Below are 21,309 nucleotides of genomic sequence, written 5' to 3' on the forward strand. Positions count from 1 at the left end.
AAATGCAGGGAATCATGAACAGGACAATCTTATACATGTGAACAGCATCTATCCTGTCTGTCCTAAAATATTAAAAGCTGAGAGAGCTGACCTAACAAAATATAAAACTATAGTAAATCTAATCTCTTCTAATGTCTCTTTGTCTCAACTCAAAAGATCTAGTTAGAGATCTGTATACTCTTTGATAAAAGCTATTTCACTATCAAATATTGGACAGATAATTCTCTCTGTAAGAAACAGCAGACCTGATAGTTCCAGATACATGAAAATGTAAATACAAACTTGGGGATTAATAGCAAATATGCATTAAAATGGAACAGGAATAGTCAAAACAAAACAAAACAAAAAAACTATCTGCTTCCCCCACCAAATTGCTGAATCTCCTGTATTCCTACTCTAAGTATAACACCTGACATAGCCAATATATGAAGGATTTTGTTCTGCAATTTTCATTTATAAATGAGACTAATGAAGACATGTGATTCCTGAGAGTTGCTTAGGGTGCCAGGGAACACAGGACCCTGAGCCCCAAGCCTGAGCTAGACCCTGAAAGAAGGGTCTAGCTCACAGTGCTGGTGGAAGGGGTGGGGTGCTCAGTACCAGTGAAGGTGGCATATGCATGGTGCATTTCACTGAGGTGGCTGGCTGTGTTCTGGAACTGACGTTCCAGGGAGATGAGCTGGCGCTCAGTGCTCCTCAGCTCTTGCGCAGGGTCCATGAAGGGACCAGACACAGCCTTCTCGAGCAGGTTTTCCAGCTCTGCCAATGCAGTTGCCATCAGCTGCTGCAGCTTGGGTACAATGGCATGTCGCTTGCTGAGCAGGAACTCTGAGGCCTGGCTTTTCTCAAACTGAAATGCCTCCCATGTGTCTAGCAGCTGGAAGGCAAACAGAGGGCAGTCAAGTAGATGTGGTTGTGGGGAGGGGAACTGGGTAGCGTAGGTGTCTCTCAGAATTGCCCTCTCACCGAGATATCCAGCGCCTCATTTTCAGCACTGAAGTGGTTAAATTGGTTCCGGATGAGGTCATGAAGTGATCGTATGTATTCCACTCGATCTTCCAGTTCATTGTACTGCTCATTAGCCTCATTCAACTGCAAAGGCTACAGTGTGAGCTCAGCATCCATCCACGACACCACGCAGCCCTTTTGTCTGAGCAGGGCTGGTCGTGGTGGTGCATTATCACTCTCTGGAGATTCTAGGCCCCAACAGCAGCTTTTTAACCAGCTGGGAGCAGGGGCAGTCTGACCAGGTCTCTCTAAAGGCAGTACAATCCTTACCCACCAGACCATCACCCAGATGATGGGCAATAATCCCTGTCTGACTGAGTGCTACAAAGAACTGGACTGTGACTCTAAAAGCAGGAGCAGATCTTTCTCACCACATCAGGGCCCCCTGACATGAGGAAATTGAGGACCACATAAACAGGGAGCATTAGAAAGAGCAGAACACAGTTTAGGAATATCACGCTCCAATGGGAGACCTGAAGAGAGTGTGCTTTGTATCTGAGAAAGATGGGCCCTGGATGAATTAGATAAGTCGGATAGGGGAGAACCCACCTTCTGGGAGCACCGCGCAATGGCATGAATGTCAGAGTTGATGGTTTGGAAGGTCTGCATGAAATCTGTGAGTTCTGTCATTAGTTGCTTAGTGCGGCTCCAGCACTCATCCTGCACCTGTGCAAGGATGTCCTTCCTGATGCTGTCCAGCTTGAATTCTGGAGACAGGAAAGGGTTAGGTGTTAGGGGCTACATGAACAGAAGGGATACAGGGAAAATGTTTGGGATGAGTAAGGGAGCAGAGCTCAAAAGGAAAGGAAACCCAGCTATGAACACATTCCCACATTGACTGAAAGCTTTCTGCTCAGTATACAGGTCAGCTACTATTCCCTGGGGGCTGTGACACTGGTTTGTTGTTGTTAGGTGCCATCGAATTGGTACCTACTCATAGCGAACTTATGCACAGCAAAACGAAACACTGCCCGATCCTGGGCCAACCTCACAATTATTGCCATGCTTGAGTCCACTGATGCTGCCACTTTGCCAATCCATCTCGCTGGGAATCTTCCTCTTTTTCTCTGACCTTACCAAACATGATATCCTTCTCCAGTGACTGGTCCCTCCTGACAATATGTCCAAAGTATGAGAGATGAAGTTTGGTAATTCTGGCCTCCAAGGAATACTCTGGCTGCACTTCTTCCAACACAGATCTGTTGGTTCGTTTGGCAGCCCATGGCACTTTCAATATTCCCCTGCAACACCATAACTCAAAAGTATCAATTATTCTACAATCTTCCTTATTCACTATCCAGCTTTCGCATGCATATGAGGTTATTGAAAATACCATGGCTTGGGGTAGACAAGAGTAAATAGATGAGATAGAAAGTGTCCCTGCCCTCAGAAGCTCACAATATGGTGGCAGAGACATTCATGTAAACAATCACAAGCCAATGTGATAACTGCTCTGTGAGGGACCAGGAGTCCTCAGCCTATCATAGCAAGCTTCAGGAGACTGGAAAAGACTTCCTCAGAGAGGGGGTGATTGGAGTTGAATGTGTTGAGTAGTTAATGCTCAGAGGGACAAAGGTGTGAAAAGTAAACCAGCTTATTCCTTATGGCATCTCTAAAATTATAATGTTGCAGACTAAGTCCCTGAGGCAGATAATTGAGACACTGGAGATATCAGGGAGACAGTTTTGGAGCCTTGGAGGATGTGCCCAAGAGGATTGAGCACTAAGAACTGAGACTCAGAATGCCCAGGAAGACGGATACTGTTGGGGAGTACAGTCAATTGAACAGAACCCTAAGGATATGAGCTCATCTTTTTAAAAAATACTCCTCTTCTCTATGACAGTATCCAGCCCATTGCAATGCTGCTGCTTTTGAAACAGAATCAAGCAGGTGAAGGCAGACAGGAACTCAACAGTGACACTGAATGTTAACAGGGAGCAACGGGAGTAGCTTCATAAAATATCAGAGCTCCTTGGGATTGGAAGTTGGAGATAGACGGGGTAACAGATTTGAGAGGTATTTAGGAGGATGTGAAAGTGGAAAAGACACGAAAATAAGTTGAATGTGGCAGGTTAGGAAGAGGGAGGAATAAAAGGTCATCCAGGTTTCTAGTGAGACCAACTGACCAAAGTGGATAATTATGCCATTCATTGTTGAAGAGAGCTAGAGAATAAGAATATAAAATTACAACAGTGAAAAGGATGGGAGAAGACAGTGGGATGTGAAGTTGCATGAAAAATTTATTAAGCACCTATTGCATGCTGGACTTAGGATGAGTATTACAAATAATATCTCCTCACTATAATCCATATGAGCTAAGTATTATTATGCCCATGTTACAAAATGTTTTTAAGTGAATTTCAGTCATTTATAGTGTGGCACTCACTGTAGGATAAGCACTGGACTGAAAGGTCGGTTTGGACTGCAAGTCGGTGGTTCAAACTTACCAGTCATTCCTCAGAAACCCTATGGTAGTGGTGGTGTGTGCCATGGAGTCGGTTCCAACTCATGGTGGTGGTGGTGGTAATGTGCCGTGGAGTTGATTCCAACTCATAACCACCTTGTATATGGTTTCCAAGGCTGTAAATCTTTATGGGAGCAGAAAGCCTCATCTTTCTCCCGCAGAATCGCTGGTAGTTAAGAACTGCTGACCGACTCATAACCACTATGCTACCAGAGCTCCTTCAGAAACCCTATACAGGGTTGCTCTAAGTCACAACCGACTTGACGGCACTTAACAACAACAACAACATGGTCATAAAACAAGTGAAAAACAGTCAGACTTCCAAACTCTGTGTTTTTCTCTCTAGATCTGGTTCTTAAAAAGGTCAGCTGATCCTGGACTCAGGAGCAAGAAGCTAACAAGCTAGAGAGAGAACACAGATGTGCTGAGCAGCAGTGGAGCAAAGCCTACCTAAAACAGGCCAGAAAGAAAACAGACTAATCACAGGTCCTCCCCGTTCCTGCCTTGCTATCTGCATCCCTTGTACACAGAGCAAGGGGAACTGCAGGAAGTTTTTGAGACCCGTAAGATACATAAGATAAGGCATGTGCTTCATCTGTTGACCAAAGGTAGGAGCAGGCAGGCACTTTCAAGCAAACTCTTTTCAGACACCAATTCCAATGTCTCCCAACTCCTGCCAGTCATGGGGATTAGTGAGGAAACAGAAGAATGTCTCTGTTCCCTAGAAGAACATATCACTGGCTTCCAAGATTACTCTACTGTAAGCTTCTCCAAGTTCAGTTTCTAATCTAAGGCTCTTAACTAGTACACAACAGCATGAGACATCCATGGGAAAGGAGAAAGATAAGAAAGAACAAGATGAAGCCTTGACTTACAAGCTTTCAAGAATGAGCCTAGATCCAGAGGGTGTGGAGGAAGGTAGAATCTCCACTGAGTAGTATTCAATCTGTCTGGGCGAGGCTGATGAAAGGCGATGGGGATAGGTCCCTTGTGGTACAATGGTGAATAATTGTTATCAGGACTGCCTCCAAGGGTTGGAAACGTAAAGGTGGACGTTTTTGTAGCAAAAGGAGGGGAGTGATTGACTTTGCAGTCTAGGAGCAGAGGTCCCTGGAACCATCATGGGAGAAGAGCAGAGTGTGAGACCCTACCCAGAGAAGCAGTGACGCCGGAGATGGAGGCAGAGACGATGGCGTGGAAAAATGGAGAAGCTGGGGATTCTAGACCCAGAGATGGAGAGGGACTGTGTGCTGATGACCTGGGGCAGGCTTGCAGAGTATACCCTTTGGTTGGTTGATGATGCCTGGAGGGGATTGTAACCATGGCAATGAAACGATATACGATAGGATGAATGTAAAGCTAATGTTCTCCCATGTAAACTATCACATAATTCACAATAAAACATTAAAAAAAAAAAAGATGACGCCTTGAAACCCTTGGCTACCTACAAATGGACCTTGGCCTAGTTGGAGTCAGCAATGGCAAGGAGAGACCAATGACAAGAAGAGGTGTGCTCTTGTACATGAGATAGCTATAACAGAGTAGAAACCATGGCATGATTCACTGGGACAGAAAGAGGGTCAAAGGTAATGCTCCCAAGTATCCTACAGTTCCCAAATGGCAGAGGATACGGAAGCTCGCCAAGAGTTGACAGCCAGTAGGTCCAGATGGGATTCCTGTGTTGAGAGGTGAAGAACCCTGAAGCAGAAGTTGTGGTCAGTCTAAGACTGGATGAAGGATTCACTAAAGCTCTAAGGATCTGCAAGGCCAGAAGGAGACATGTAGGGTCAAATCAGCAAAGGGAGACACTCTGGCCCCAATTAGGCCAAGAGACCACAAGCCAGTTACAGCAGCCCAGGATTCATGAGCACCAGAAGCAGTGATGTCAGGAGGGCAGGGACCAAACAAGGATGCATAAATCTTCAACAAACGTCATGTTATTTGGTGTTGTTAAGTGCCATCCAGTCAGTTCTGACTCACAGCGACCCTGTATAGGGTTTCCAAGGAGCAGCTTGTGGGTTTGAATTGCCAACCTTGTGGTTCGCAGTGCAGTGCGTAGAAGCTAACAAAGAAAAGCACACAGCCAGGGGCCCACCCCCAAGGCTAGATGCTACTTTAGGAAGGAAAGTAAACAGAGAACACTTGAGAATAAAACCACCCTGAACCATAGGAAGAATTTTGAAATGACAGAGACTCAAGATAGACTGAATCAGACCAAAAGTGACTAAGTGAAAAGTGCTTTCTTTAATTGGGGAGTTTATGCTTTTCTTTTACCACCAACAGAAATTAGGACTACAGAGAAAGCCAAGATCAGTGAAAGAGAATCTCAACTTTTTACTCATTCAAATTGTCATGTAAAGTTTGATTCTGCTACTTGTGGGGAGAGCAGTGCTCCAGATTCCCAAAATCTAAGCTCAGTAGCTTAAGGACCAGAGTAAGAATGTTTTCAATCACAGTTGGTTTACACTACTTCCACACCATAAGAATAGAAAGTGTCAAATGGCAGGACCATGATTCTTAGGGAATGTAGGGAATGAGCAGAGTCCAGACAGACTGTCCTCTGTAGTGACCACATAGAGATCACTTTTTGTTATTGTAAAGGAAAAATCTGGAACTTGAAGCTCTGAGAGGCTCTGTGGATCCAATGAGAGCCCTGCACTAAAGGTCCCTAGAAGAACATTTCTGACCCAAGGAAGGCCAAGTGAACAGAGGTAAGAAAGGAAGACAAGCAACTCACCCATCTCTGCCTGTATCTCATGGCAGCTCAGCAGTAGCAGGTTGCCTTTTGTAATCAACTCGATAGGCATTGTGGAGACCTGGGCCTGCCAAGTGTTCAGGTGGCTCACCAGGGATGTGTAATTCTTGATGGGGCAGCCCCTCATGGCGTCCAACTGCTGAGGCCCCCAAGCTTGCACGAATTCATAAATGCCTGTTACCCAGTGATATTCTCTGCAGAATTCCTGCACTTCTGACAGTGCACCCTAAGAGCAGACAAGGAGCTTAGGGCAGAAGTAGGTGACTGTGAACTGATGGCCTCATCCCATTCCTCAAACCTCTGTTCTCACCTCCATCAGAGTCTGTTGTATAGTCATTGCCTGCTGGATTTGAAGGTTATTGTCAAGGTCTTCCTGCAGCTGCTTATAGTTGGGAGGTAAGTATTGACCCCGCAGGTGGTACCCGCGGACCTCCAAGATTCCAGTTATTGGGAAAGACTTCCAGGGCCACACCAATGCAATATCCTGGCCACAGAAGATACGCACAGCATTGCTGGGCTGGTCCTGGATCTTGGACGTCAAGAATTCCAAGTTCAAGTCATCCTCTTCATCTTCTGCTAGTGGGTTACATGCTATAATTATCCATCAGTACCCTCGAGAGCCCACACCACCTTCTTCTTCACCCTAAGCATGTAAGTACATAACTCATACCCCCTCCTCATGAGTGAGTTTACTCATACATCTACATCATACATAGAGAACACCAGACCCATTGAGGGAATTTATTAGTTAGGATTCAGGTACAGGGAACAGAAGCCACTCTGGTAAGTGTAAGCAGGAAGGGAACTACTATGGAATATTAAATGCATTGCAGACCAATTGGGAGAGCTGAAGAATATATATCTAAAGCTCAGTGAATTGGGATGTCACTGTCAGATAATCAACTGTAAAGATGTACTGTTCTAATCTGCACTAACAAAATGGATGGCATATGCCCTGCTTAATTGAATCCTCAATTGAAATGTCATGTAAATCAAATTGTGTTGTTGTTAGGTGCCAATGAGTTGGTTACAATTCATACAGACCCTGCAGAGGGTTTCCAAGGAGCAGCTGGAGGGTTTGAACGGCCAACCTTATGGTTAGCAGCCCAGTGCTTAACTTACATTCTCACACCAGGACTCTAAATCATGACACCTAACCACAGGGTCTCTGGGAAATGGAGGCAGTAGCAATCCAACCTCTAGAAATGCATGCTGAGGGGAAATTGGAAATGACACTGAGCATGCCATTTCTCAATACCTGCCTTAAGGGAGATCCTTGAACCTGGACTCCCCCTTAACTTTTTAAGGAGCTGATTGTATGCCAAATTTCAATATTTGTGTCAAAAACTTTGTACAAAAAGGAGAAAGACCACCAAATATTCAGAAATTATATCCACACTGCCAACACCTAAACAAGGTTTAGTCCTTAGATCTCTTCTCTTCTTGTCTCTGTCTACACCCACTCTCTAGGAGAGCTCATCCTGTTTCGTAGCTTTAAGCACCATCTGCTTTCTTCCAGATTTATGTCCCTCCCGGATCTCTTCCTGAATTCCAATCCCATTTAAGCAACTGCCGACTCCACACCTCCACTTGGATATCTAATATCCAACTTCAATTTAACAGGTCCAAAACTGAGCTCCTGATTTCTCCCCACAAAAACTGTTCCTCTTACCATATGCCAATTTTAGTAAATGGAAATGCAATTCTTCTTGTTCATGTCAAATACTGTAAAGTCAACTTTGACTCTTTCCTCACATACAAACAAAAAACCCAAGCCCACTGCCTTCAAGTCAATTCTGACTCATAAAGACCCTATATAGGGTCTCTGAGACTGTAAATCTCTGTGGGCACAGACAGCCTTATCTTTCTCCCACAAAGTGGCTAGTAAGGTTTGAACTGTTGACCTTGCAATGAGCAGTTCAGTGCTTAACCCACCGCATCACAATACCATCCACCTATCATCAAATCTTGTTAGCTCTACATTCAAAATATACCCAGAATCCAACCAACTCTCCCCACTTCTAACACTGCCCGCTGCATCCAAGCCCAAGTCGCCACCATCTTTCCCTGTATTCTCTCAGTACCCTCCTTCCTTGTCTTCCTGCTTTCGCCCTTGCCTCCAACATCTAACAATCTTTGCTCCACATAAGAAAAATCTTTGAAAATAATGCTAGAAGGAGTTCTGGGAAGATGGTGGTAGTGTCAGTATAGCTTTGAAATCTCTCACATTACCACATAAAAATCACAGAGCAGTTAAACAGTAAAACAAAACAAAAAACATATGAATAAAATTTTCAACAATATGAGGACAAAGGATCTTCATAAACCCTAAAATACAAGCAGATAGGAACAAACCACCTAAAGCCTCAAGACTCACATGATATCACCATTTGTGGAAAGAAGCAGAAGGAAACAATGAGTCACCAGATAGACCAGAGGTAGGCAGACTCAAGACAGAAGGCGTTTACTGGAAAACAGAGCCCAATTTGGAAAAAGGTAGACATGCAAGACTTTATATACCAATAATAGGTGAGGTAAGATTTTGTAGTGGGTTAAATTTGGTCCCCTATAAAAATATGTCCAAGTCCTGAAGAAGGGGCCGGCCTTCGAGCGACAGCGACGCAAGATGGAAGTCACCACGGGCTCAGACAATTTATGAAAACCGGATATACAGCCTTAAAATAGAATGTGGACCTAAATACCCAGAAGCACGCCCCTTTGTAAGATTTGTAACAAAAATTAACATGAATGGAGTGAATAGTTCTAATGCACTGGTGGACCCAAGAGCCCTATCAGTGCTAGCAAAATGTCAGAAGTCATATAGCATCAAAGTTGTCCTGCAAGAGCTTTGGCGCCTAATGATGTCTAAAGAAAATACGAAACTCCCTCAACCACCTGAAGGACAGTGTTACAGCAACTAAACAAAAGAAAAACCCCAGGCCCTCCCCTGTCCCCACCCTCATTCGATTTAAGCAGTCTTCATTTTCCACAGTAGTAAATTTTGTAGATGCGTCTTGTAGACCTTAAAGTACTGGAAAGGAAGCTCCCATTCAAGGGCAAGTTATCTTAAGATACTGTAAATGATACTAATTTTGTGTCCATTTGAAATACATAAATTGTGCTATAGCAACAAAAAAATATATGTCCAAGTCCTAATCCCTGGTAGTTGTTTGGAAATAGGGTCTTTGTAGATATAATGAAGTAAAGATGAAGTCATACTGTATTAGGGGAATCCTAAATTCAATGATTAGTGTGCTTACAAAAAAGAGGTAACTACACACAGACTCCTGGTGCCGTGCTGTAGGAACAGCAATGGGCTACGAAACACAAAATCGGCAGTTCAAACATACCAGCTGCTCCTTGGAAACCCTATACAGGGTCATCACTCTGAGTTGGAACTGACTCAGCAGCACTTAACAATAACAAAACACATGGCATACACAGAGGGACAAAGGTCATGGGAAGATGGAACCTGAGACTGGAGTGATGTAGTTACAAGATAAGGAATGCCAAGGACAGTTGGAAGCCACCAGAAGCAAGGGTGAGACATGAAGGATTCTTTAGGAGGAGTATGGCTTTGCCAAGACCTAGATTTTGGCTTCCAGAACTGAGAGAGAACAAATTTTTGTTTTAGCCATCTAGTTTGTGGTGCTTTGTTGAAACAGCCCTAGGAAATGAATACAGGTCTATAGGGGCAGAAGCAGTCTGCATCTTCTGAGCTCTTGAAACTAACCCTTCAGACTCCCTTCTGGCACAGAGCCCAGCACTAAGAAGGTGCTGGAAATAGAATAAAAATTTAACAGAATAGAAGCAATAGAGAAAAAGTAAAGAAAAAGTCTAGATAAAGTGATGGAGGGAAGCAGAAACCAGAAAGTCTCTGTAAGCTAGACACTATTTTTTCTAATACTATAAAAAAAACAATCTGTAGTGTAAGCATTGGACTGCTAACTACAAGGTTGGTGGTTTGAGTCCACCAGTTGCTTTGTAAGAGAAAGAAGAGATTTTCTGCTCCTGTAAAGATTTGTAGTCTCAGAAACCCTATACAGTGTCGCTATGAGTTGTAACCAACTTAACAGCACTTAACAACAACAATAATAACAAACAAACAATATAAAAGGTAACTAAGGCATTAGAAAATTATTCTGAACCAAGTGTTCTTCTAAAAGTTTGGGGAAATGAATTTAACTAAAATAAGCAATGAAAGGTATCATTAGCAAATCCCATTGCTGCTACTGTTCAATGCTGATGCATAGGTTCTGACTCATAGCAACCCTGTATAAGGTTTCCATGGAACGACTGGTGGGGTTTGGGGTTAGCAGTCCAGTGCTTATCCTATGGCATAACACCAGGACTTCATCAAACCCCACACATAGCTATTAAAAGAGAATAAGGTCACCCCACACAGGGTCGCCACGAGGCGGAAAGGATCAATGGCACCTAACAACAACAATAACTGTTTAAGCAGGGAATGACATAACCAGGCTTGTACCTGAGTAATATTCTAAATGTGCATTCAAGAATAAAGGCAAAGGAGCTCTTAGTGGCTGGTGCAGTCATCTATGTGAGGGACATTAGTACCTCCCGACTGTCTTTTAGGTAAGTCTGATTTCTTTAACATGTCTTTTTTTAGGTTAGCAGTTGAACATTTAGCCACTGTGCCACCAGGATTTCTTGTCCTAGAATGCAATGCATTTTAATTATTTGTTTACTGTTGGTGTTTTACCATCACCAAAGTTGTACTGCGCCTTAACCAGTACCAATGTTTGTCTTACTGAATAGAAGCGTAATCAATATCAGAATGCAAAGATGAAAGGAAGGGGACCCTTCCAAGACTGAAACTCAAATGGAACACATGAGCAGGCATATAAGCTTGCCGGTGGCTATGTTGATCTACTGGTGAGTGGAGGTGGGGGAACGGCAGCAATGAAGGTATGGGCTGAGTTTGATCATGTTCCATAAACTCCGGTTAACCTGGAGAGAGAGAGAGATGAGGAAGGACTGGTTGGTCGTAAGTGTGGTGAGACCTGGGGACTCCTGAGCCCATCAACAAGGACATAGCCACAGAGGGATAGAGCTGAGAGAGAAGCATCTAACTGATATGAAGTGAGGGGAGATACACAAGAACACTCAAACTTGTAGATAGTACCCATTTGACCTAACTTTGATGGCTTGATGATCAGAACTCAACTAAAGGAAGATAAACTTTTCATTTTAATAAAGGAAATGAATGTAAATTGCTACAATTTGATGAACTTGACCTATACTTATGGATGTAGTAGCTCAAAATATCAACTGAGAGGAAGGAGTCTTCACATCAAGTATTAATCCTATTCCTTCTGTATACAGGGTTGATATGGATGGGAAACTTAGACATTGGATACCTCAAATGGGGGTGTGTGTGGCTATAAAGGCACAAAGTGACTGGCTTACAAGTTTTCAAGAGACAGTTTAGTTTCAGAGTGTGCTGGGGAGGAGAACAAACAAGATGGCAGATCGGATGGATGTACAGAGTGTGCAGGGGAAGGTAGAATCTCCACTGAATATTTTTCATCTTGTCTAGACAGATCTGGTGAAAGGAGATGGGGATAAGATTCTTATAATTTAATAGTAATTGTTATCATGACAAATTGCAACAGTCACAACTGTAAAGGAAGAAGTTTTGTAACAAAAAGCAGGGAATAGTTAATCTTACAGTCCAGGAACCTTATCCAGAGAAGCAGTGACACTAGAGATGGAGGCAGAGATGATGGCATGGAGAGATAAGTAGCTGAGGACTCTAGGCTCATAGAAAGAGAAAGTCTGTGTGCTGTCAGCTAGGAGGCAGGTTTGCAGAATGTGCCCTGTGATTGTTTAAATGATTATATGTTCCTGAATGTTTTTGTGTACATTAAAAAAAACCCCAAAAAACCCCCAGAGGAAATAGAATCAAATATTGTTAACCGATGATGCATAGAGGGGATTGTAATCATTGCAATGAAATGAAATACTATAGGATGAGTGTAAAACCGATGTCCTCCCATGTAAACTAGCACTCAATTCACAATAAACAGCTGTTTAAAAAAACACACATATACACATATATATAAACTACAAAAAAAAGGGGGGGGGAAGCTACAAAATTCATTCCTATTTTGTTCTTAATTCAATTAAATTACAAAGAAAGTTTTCCTTGACTTAAAATTTAAAAAAAAAAAAAAAAAAAACAAGAGCCGGGGGAGAGAATAAGGTCTAGAAATATTCCCAGAGACAAAGAATGCATTGAAGAAATGGTTCAGAACTGTATTCTACCATTTCAAACAAGCTAAAAGCATGAGGAAAAGGGTGTGTTATGCAAGAACAACATACATCAGAATTAGAAAAACTCAGAAATATTGTGACTCAGGAAAAAATTAGAAATAAAAGAAAAAATTCAGAATGGAAACTTCAAAGGGAACATAAGATACACATTTGCCACAATAATAGTAATAATCTAAGAAAATGGTAAGGAAAACAAAAAGAAGTGCATAACTAATGCACATATTGACTTCATCTAACGCTCAGGTGAAAAACATCATTTCCAAAGGTCCACTGTGTAGAAGCTTCTAGCAACCAGCAGAGGGCAAAATTACCTCTGTGTTAAAATGAGCTTCCTCTTATATAAAGCGATGTTCAGGATAAACTTGCTGAACTTCAGTTGCATCATATAGAAGAATATTACTTTATAAAAAAAAGAATATGAAAGCAAATAAAGACAAATAATGCCTTAAAAGAAAAAGAAGCTGAAAAGAAGGATAATTTAAAAGTTAGGGGGGAAAAAAGAATTTTTGTTGTTGTTTCTACGTCCTGGTATTGCTGTGCTGTGGAGCTGTGCGGTCCGTTTGGAAAGATGCCCTAGGAGACCCAGACCCATGACCAATCCGTGGAGAAGGAGGGGGTGGAGGAGTTTGCCTTCCATGCCGAAATTGTCCAGTTGATGCTGTCAATCATCAATACCTTCCACTATAGAAGAGAGAGATTTGGGGGAAGGAGCTAATTTCAGATTAAGGAGCTCTGGTAGCGTAGTGGTTATGAATCAGGCTGCTGATCTCATGATCAGCAGTTCGAAACTACCAGCTGTTCTGTGGGAGAAAGATGAGGCTTTCTGCTCCCGTAAAGATTTACAGCCTCAGAAACCCTGTATAGGGTCACTGTGAGTCAGAACCGATTCCATGGCACATAATAACAACAACAACAATTTCAGATTTATCAGATATCCTGAACAACATCAGGTACTAAAGCCTGACAGACACCAGTAGGCTAGATTTAGGAAAAAGCTGCATATTAATTTCATCACACCTAAGCAAGACCAAACTCTCACAGTTGTGGACACAGAAACTGATATGACCAAGGCTGACTGGATCAATAACCTTGTTACCATTGCCAAGCTGGGGACCAAAGTACTCACGGAAACTTTATAGGCTGGCACAAACATCTCCTGAGAAGGTGACAGTGGTTACCAAACAACGCTGATGAGCAGTATGCGTGAGCATCCACAGTTGGTGGGTCACAGTTAGGACTGACACAACGGAACTTAAGGATCGTGGAACAAAAGTTATCCTACATCTGAAAGAAGATTAAACTAAGTACTTGGAGAAAAAAAGAATGAAGAAGATAATGAAGAAACACTTTCAATTTGTTGGCTATCCAATTATTCTTTTTGAGGAGAGAGAAGGAGATAAAGAAATGAGTTGATGATGAAACTGAAGAAAAGAGAACGAAAAAAAAAAAAAAAAAAAGAGAGAGGAGTCCAATAACAAACCTGAAAGAGAAGATGTTGATTCTGATGAAGGATGGTGACAAGATGATTAAGGGAAAGTACATTGATCAAGAGGTAATCTACAAAACAAAGTCTATTTAGATCAGAAATTCTGATGATATTAACCAATGAAGAATATAGAGAATGCTATAAGAGCCTGACTAATGACTGGGAAGATCACTGGACTGGGAAGCATTCCCAGTTGCAGGAAAACTAGAATTCAGAGGCTTCCTTCCTTTGTCCCAAGGTGTACTCCCTTTGACTTACTTGGAAACAGGAAGAAAAAAAAAGACAAAATTAAGTTGTATGCACACGGAGTTTTCATCATGCGCAATTGTGAGGAACTGATCTCTGAGAATTTCATCTGAGGTGTGGTAGACTCTGAAGATTTCTCTCTTGCAACAAAGCCAAAATTTGAACGTTATCAGAAAGAATTTAGTTAGTCAAAAAGTGCTAAGAACTCTTCACTTAACTGATGAAAGATAAAGAAAATACAAAAAGTTTTATGAGTAGTTCTCTAAAAACATTGAGCATAGAATACAAAAAGACTTTCAAAATCGGAAGAAGCTTTCAGAACTGTTAAGATATTATACGTTCTGAACCTCAAGGTCGGCAGCTCGAAACTACCAGCCATTGCATGGGAGAAAGATGAGGCTTTCTGCTCCCATAAAGATTTACAGCTTCAGAAACCCTGTGCAGGGTCACTCTGAGTTGGAACCGACTCCACGGCACTCAAACAACAAACAACAACAACCTTGGGACTACTGCACCAGAATGAAGGAAAACCAGAAACTTATCTTCATACTAGCAAATCCAAGGACCACGTTGCTAACTCAGCCTTTGTGGAATATCTCAAGAAGCATGACTTAGAAATGAGTACTGTGTCCAACAGCTGAAGGAATTTAGGGGGAAGACTTTAGTGTTGGTCACCAAAGAGGCTTGGAACTTCCAGACGATGAAAAGGAGAAAATAAATAGGAAGAGAGAAAACAAACAGTTTAAAAACCTCTGCAAAATCATGAGCGATATCTTGGAGAAAAAAAGAAAAAATGTTGATATCAAACCGATTGGTCATGTCCCTGTGCTGCATTGTCACAAACACATATGGCTGGGTGGCAAACGTGGAAAGAATCATGAAGGCTTGAGCTCTGAGAGACAACTGGAAAATGGGCTATATGGCAGCTAAGATGCTAAACCCCAACTGTTCCATTATTGAGATCTTAAGGCCAAAGAGGCTTACAAGAATGACAAGTCTGTGAAGGATTTGGTCTTTTTGTTCTACTGCTATCTTCTGGCTTTATTCTAGAAGAGTCTCAAACACATGCTAACAAGATCTACAAGATGATTACACTTGGTCTGGGAATTTATGAAGATAACTAGATGGACGCAGCCACCACTGAAGCAATGCTGGCCCTGGAAGGAGATGATGGCACGTTGTACATGGAGGGAGTTGACTACGTTCTGCCTGAGCAGTCACTTGCACACATGTTCGATACTTTCTCTTCATTCCCTCTGATAATATATTTTCAAGAACTGTTTTTCTTTAGTTTTGTTAACATTTTAAAAACCTGCACAACATGACAATAGGGGAAGCTAAGATTTCTTTCTACTTCTAAGTGATCCTTTACGGACTAAAAGCAGAGCTAGTCATTCTTTTCTAGTTCCATGTTAACTTGTTTAACAGATCCAGGTAATGTTTGTTGTAAGGTGTGTGTAACCGAATGTTAACTCTGTGGTCTGAAGTGTTAGCTGTTAAAAGGATTCCTTAGTAAACCAATTTTTTGTGTGTCACTGAAATGTTAAGATAAACCTTAAATTAATATTTAAAAGAAAAAAATTGGTTTTATCTTCTAGGATCATATGTTTAAGCCTTGTATCCCCTGTAGTATCCTCAGTAGTGTATGTACTAGAAATTAGTATGTTACACTGAACCAAATTGATGGGACTAAGTATCCAAAGGACTTGTACTCTAAAGAAAAAAATATTATTTGGAGTAGCAAAATTATATGCCCACCCAGGCTACTATAAAGGCAGCTCAAAAAGTAACTCTACTAAGCTTGTGAATGGACATTTAGTGCCTAGGTCACCTGCTGGATCAAAAGGCTGTAACAAACAGTAAACTTAAAAAGGAAAGTGTTATGGAAAAAAGATTTTTTTGGAAAAAGGTTTCAAGTGAAAGGGACACATATTTATGAATCGGGCTGTGAACCTCAAGGTCAGCAGTTCGAAAGTACCAGCTGTTCCATGGGAGAAAGATGAGACGTTCCGCTCCCGTAAAGATTTACAGCCTCAGAAACCCTGTACAGTGTCGCTAAGAGTCGGAACTGACTCCACGACACACCGTCACCATATAGACAACAGGAGTCCTGGTATGGCGCTATCAGGATTAGCACTGGACTGCTAACTGAAAGGTTGGTGGTTCAAACCCACCAGTTGCTCCTTAGAATCCTATGCAGGGTCACTATGAGTCAGAATAGACTTGACGGAACTTAACAACAACAAAATATAAACAACAGGGGTCCTTGAAGAAAAAAGAAGAGAACAGATACTAAAATCTTTCATTCAAAAACTTAATTTAAAACTCCATTTTGAAAGAACATACCTGGGAATACTAGCCTAGAATGTCTAATACCAAGGCATATTCATGTAAAATGAATGGATTTGAAGGGGGGAAAATACTTTACTTTAGGCATCTAGAAGCAAAAAGAGCAAATGATTTTTAAGGGAAAGAAATCTAAATTATCAGACTTTCTGATAGCAACTTTTAAAGCTAGAAGGAAATGGAATAGCATATTTAAGATACGCAAGGCAAAAAGTTGTGTGGCTATGATTTTAGCAATACTGAATTTCAAAAGTTATTTTATAAGAACTTTATTCCCACAAGCTTTCCCAAGGAAACTGGTAGAGACTGAGTTTCAGACAAACAAAATCACTAAAAGAACATCAACATAAGGACTGCTGGTGGACATTAAGTAGATGCTTACTTGTGGGACTAAGATTAAAAGAGGGCTAGAAGGGAGAGAATATAGTATGAAATGATCATGGAGATGGTGCTAATTTAATTATCCTGCTTGTCCTCTGAGGACGAAAACTCCTGAAGGCATACTGGTTGACTAGCCAGTAGCTATCATCTCCCTCTCCCTTTTTCTATTGGGATTTGGCAAGTCCCATCTTCCATGAGAAACCGAGTCACGGGTTTCCCAGCTTTTCTTGTAGCTAGAGGTAGCCACAATGCCCAGAGTTTTCCAATGGGATATGAGAGTAAATGTGCTGGTGAGTTTCTGGAAAAGATTTCCTTTCCTGATAAAAAGTGAGTCAGGCAAGGAAAGTTCTCTTGCCAACTTTGTCTCCTTTCTTCCCTTGATTTTGCTTAAGAATGGGATGCTTGGCACCGCAGATTATCTTGCAACTATCAGACAATAAGACTGAGGATGCAAAACTACTGCTGCCATACACTCCTTTTGAAAAGGATCAGTCCTTCCCTATAACTAAAAAGAGGTAGGAGTGAGGGAAGGATGTAAAGGACCTGGCACTTGATAGTTTTGAGTCACTGAACCAACTCTTGACCCGTCTATGTAAAAACTTCTCATTTTGTGACATATTTGTTTTATTGTTTAGGCCAATGTTAGCTCTTGTTACTTCCAGTTGAACCCATTCTCAGTGATTGAAAAATCCCAAGAGACAAACAAAATCAAAACTGATGGCATTTTCTGAGTCCTGAATCTAGCTGAACCTGAATTCAGCTGCATCCATGGATTTCCTAAGTGATGTAAGCAATAAATTGCCCTTTTTACTTATCCAGTTTTTAGCTGAAGTCCTGGTATGGCACTGTAGGATAAATACTACAAGGCTGGCAGTTCAAACCCACTAGCCGCTCCTTGGAAACCCTATAGAGTGTCACTATGAGTTGAAACTAACTCAACAGTATTTAAGAACAACATGTTTTTAGTTAGGAAGATATAACACCAAACCAACTTGCATTTTCAGGCTCACATAATATATGCTTATAGCCAGGTACAAGGAGAACTGAACACTATAGACTCCTCACAGACATACACATCCTTTTCAAAGGAACTGCCCTTGCCTGTAGCTAAAACTACAGTTAATGTACTTTATGATCTCTTCTCCTTGCCATACCTTATGGGCACATCATTCAAATCTATAAGATGGCCTGAATCAATCAGATTTCTTTTCACAAGAATTTGAACTAAGTCACTCACCTGCACAGAAAATTTAAGTGAACAGTAATATAAAGACAAGGATGGAGTTGGTGCCATAGAACCATGTAATTCTAAATCATGTAAAACTATCCAACAAGAAAATGAAAGCAGAGAAGAAGCAGAGACAGCTGGTTAAGAGGGCTGATGCATAGAGAAAAGTAGAGATGAAAGGATACACAGCTATTTGAGAGATAGGAGTGCTTACCCTAACTTTTTAGTTTCCATTTCTGTGGAGCTTGATACTGTTACTTCTTTTCTGGCTTTGAATATTAGTGGGGTTTTTTGTTTGGTGAGCTCCAAAACACAAAACAAGTTGAAGAACTATGATTCTAGGAGCCAAGACCCATGAAATTGCTCAGGTGATACAGTATTATACAAAGTTGATTTGTGTATCATTCAGAACAGTGGAGAGAAAAACGAGTACATTTTTAATGTAATTTCGTGAAAGGAATATCCCAATAAGACAAAACACAAATTAGTAGTAATTTCACTGCCAAAGTAAGAGAGAGCTAAAAATTACTTAGGAATAGAAATCTGTTATTAATTACGTTAAAGGAACATGAGATATCTGTAATTTCTGAGGCAACCAGGGCTTAAATTTCAAATAGACATGTAATAGTATAACAACATATCTACTTCTAGTAGCAATATTTAAAATATGAATCCAACTCTGAAAGATATTAATAGTATAGATCTTTATTGTAGGTTTCCTTGACTTAGACATTTCACAAAGAAAAAAAGTTCTTGTCAAACCTATAATACCCAACTCTCTACCTCTTCAAAGTTTCTTACATAGAGGCAAGAAAGACCATCTCCTTCTCCCTTACCTATGAATCCCCTCACTGTCATATTGCTTCCCACTATACTACCTCTTTCTGGTCATATTGTTCATATCTCACACTCTCAAGAGGCCCTTTTGCCCATATACAGTGCCCTGGCCAAAAAATAAAAGTAACATAAACATAGTTTTCATTCTTTGCATTGTATCGCTAAGCTAACTTCAACACCAGTCCAACTGAAATATACATCAAAATATTTTATAATAAAAATCAGGCAGTTCTTTGCTTCTTTTTGTAACAGATTTATCTTTTTATAAATATCAAAAAGATATTCACATCTAATAAGATAGCGTCAACTAAAGTTAATGTCAAAACTTTAATGTGATCGTCCTTGAGCTTGACACTTGCCAGATGAGAAAAATGGTTACCTGATTATATTTTCTCAGTTTCAAACAGCAGAAAATGTCTGTTCAGATTGTAAGAACATTAAATAATATCACTACTTAATTTGATGGCAAAATGTTCTAGTACTAAGACTCTTCTCTAGAAAGTGTTGGAAAACACAGTTTATGACTGGGGATACATTGTATTTGCATATATTTGCAACCGTTTTACTAATAGTAAAATGTGTATTTTTTTAACAAAATGTTGCCAACATGTGTTTCTATTGTTGCTGTTTTTAAGTCCCATCAAGTCGGTTTCAACTCATAATGATCCTGTATAGGGTTTCTGAGGAGCTGCTGGTGAGTTTGAATTGCCAATCTTTCAGTGTTTATCTTACAGTGCCATACTAGGATTCCAACTTTCTATTGTAAAGGAGTTTATTTTTCATATTATGGTGTGTGGTGTCATAGTTAGCACTGGACCTCAAGGTCAGTTTGAACCGCAAGGTTGACCCTACACAGGGTTGCTATGACTTGGAACTGACTTGGAACAACTGTATAAATGTTGTTGTTGTTGTTAAGTGCCATCGAGTCGGTTCTGACCCATAGCGACCCTGTACAGGGTTTCCAAGGCTGTAAATCTTTACGGGAGCAGAAAGCCTTATCTTTCGCCTGCAGAACAGCTGGTAGTTTCGAACTGCTGACCTTGCTGTTTGCAGCACAATTCGTAACCACTACGCTACAAAGAGTTTACCAGCACAGTATACTAATAAAAATTTGAGCCAGCCAGTTAAAATCAAGAAATTTCCCAATAAAATGTGGATTTCTAGGAAATCCTGAAAAATAAGGTGGGTGACCACACTGGGCAATATCCAGATTACAATCTCTACCCTCCTAATGTCTTGCAGTTAACCCATTGCACTTGTCATTACCTCCTGCTTGGGCCCTGTAGACATTTGAGTTTGCAACTCCTGTCAGAGAAGATAATGAAAACAGCTGAGGAGGGGTGTAGGGAAAGCAAAGAAATGCTGAAAACCGGAATGATTTTTTTTCCCAAAGAAAGTATCCAAGCAATACAGTGGAAAGAGCAGAGTTTGATACCAAAGATCTGAGTTAGGGCCCCATATCTTTTTGTACTGAATAACTGTGTGATGTGGGATGAGTAGATATAGAAGAGTATGCAACAGTATGGAGCATTGCTCAGTATTTATTATTCAGAAAAAAATAACTAGTAAACATAATTGCAATGATCACAACTGTAAAGGTAGAAGTTTTGTAACATAAAGTGGGAAGTAGTTAATCTTAGGAGTCCTGGTATGGTGCTGTGGGTTAATGCGCTAGACTGCAAGGTTGGTGGTTCAAGCTCACCAGCTGCTCTTCAAAAACCCTTTACAGGGTCGCTATGGGTCGGAACCAACTCAACAGCACTCAACAACAACAGTTAATATTACATTCCAGGAACAGAGGACCCTAGGACCATCAAGGGATAAGAGCATGAGTGGAATATGGGACCTTAACCAGAGAAGCTGTGTCACCAGAGATGGAGGCAGAGATGATGCTATGGAGAGAGGGAGCATCTGAGGACTCTAGACTAATGAAAAGAGAAAGGCTGTGTGCTGGCAGCCAGGAGGCTGGCTTAACCAGAGGGAGTAGAAGCAAATACTGTTAAATGATAATGCCTGGAGGGGATTGTAATCATTGCAATGAAATGAAATATGATAGGATGAGTGTAAAACTGATGTTCTCCCATGTAAACAAACTATCACTCAATTAACAATAAAACTTTATTATAAAGGACTAGTAAACAATAAGTAAAGTATGATTCCATTTTGTATATGTGTAAGAAAAAAAGACTAGAAAAAATATACAGAAAAAGTGTTCACAGTGGCTATTTATGGGTGGTATGAATCAAGAGTTGCTTTCTTTG

General features: G+C 41.0%; 2 protein-coding genes and 1 pseudogene across 2 annotated transcripts in view; 2 read left to right on the forward strand and 1 right to left on the reverse strand.

The window, feature by feature from the left end:
* The window catches only part of DNHD1 (dynein heavy chain domain 1), a 105,838-nt gene that overhangs the window by 61,559 nt on the left and 22,970 nt on the right, over positions 1 to 21,309 (reverse strand). The window contains 5 exon segments of the mRNA XM_006870307.1: positions 601 to 927; positions 930 to 1,092; positions 1,558 to 1,715; positions 6,210 to 6,453; positions 6,538 to 6,803. Coding sequence (XP_006870369.1) covers positions 601 to 927; positions 930 to 1,092; positions 1,558 to 1,715; positions 6,210 to 6,453; positions 6,538 to 6,803 — 1,158 coding nt within the window.
* On the forward strand, positions 8,643 to 9,148 carry LOC102812951 (ubiquitin-conjugating enzyme E2 variant 1-like). The gene is made up of 2 exons (XM_006870283.1): positions 8,643 to 8,665; positions 8,824 to 9,148. Exons 1-2 carry the CDS (start codon positions 8,643 to 8,645, stop codon positions 9,146 to 9,148), a joined length of 348 nt encoding a protein of 115 aa, XP_006870345.1.
* LOC102813334 lies at positions 14,017 to 15,380 on the forward strand (annotated as a pseudogene).

This window comes from Chrysochloris asiatica, unplaced genomic scaffold (assembly GCF_000296735.1).
Source record: "Chrysochloris asiatica unplaced genomic scaffold, ChrAsi1.0 scaffold00140, whole genome shotgun sequence".
Classification (NCBI taxonomy): Eukaryota; Metazoa; Chordata; class Mammalia; order Afrosoricida; family Chrysochloridae; genus Chrysochloris; species Chrysochloris asiatica.

Excerpts from the sequence above, each read along its gene's own strand:
- LOC102812951 (XM_006870283.1), top strand. The coding sequence starts at position 8,643 with ATGAGTCACCAGATAGACCAGAG. Across the intron at positions 8,666-8,823 it reads AGTCACCAGATAGACCAGAG|GGGCCGGCCTTCGAGCGACA; the intron begins GTAGGCAGACTC and ends GTCCTGAAGAAG.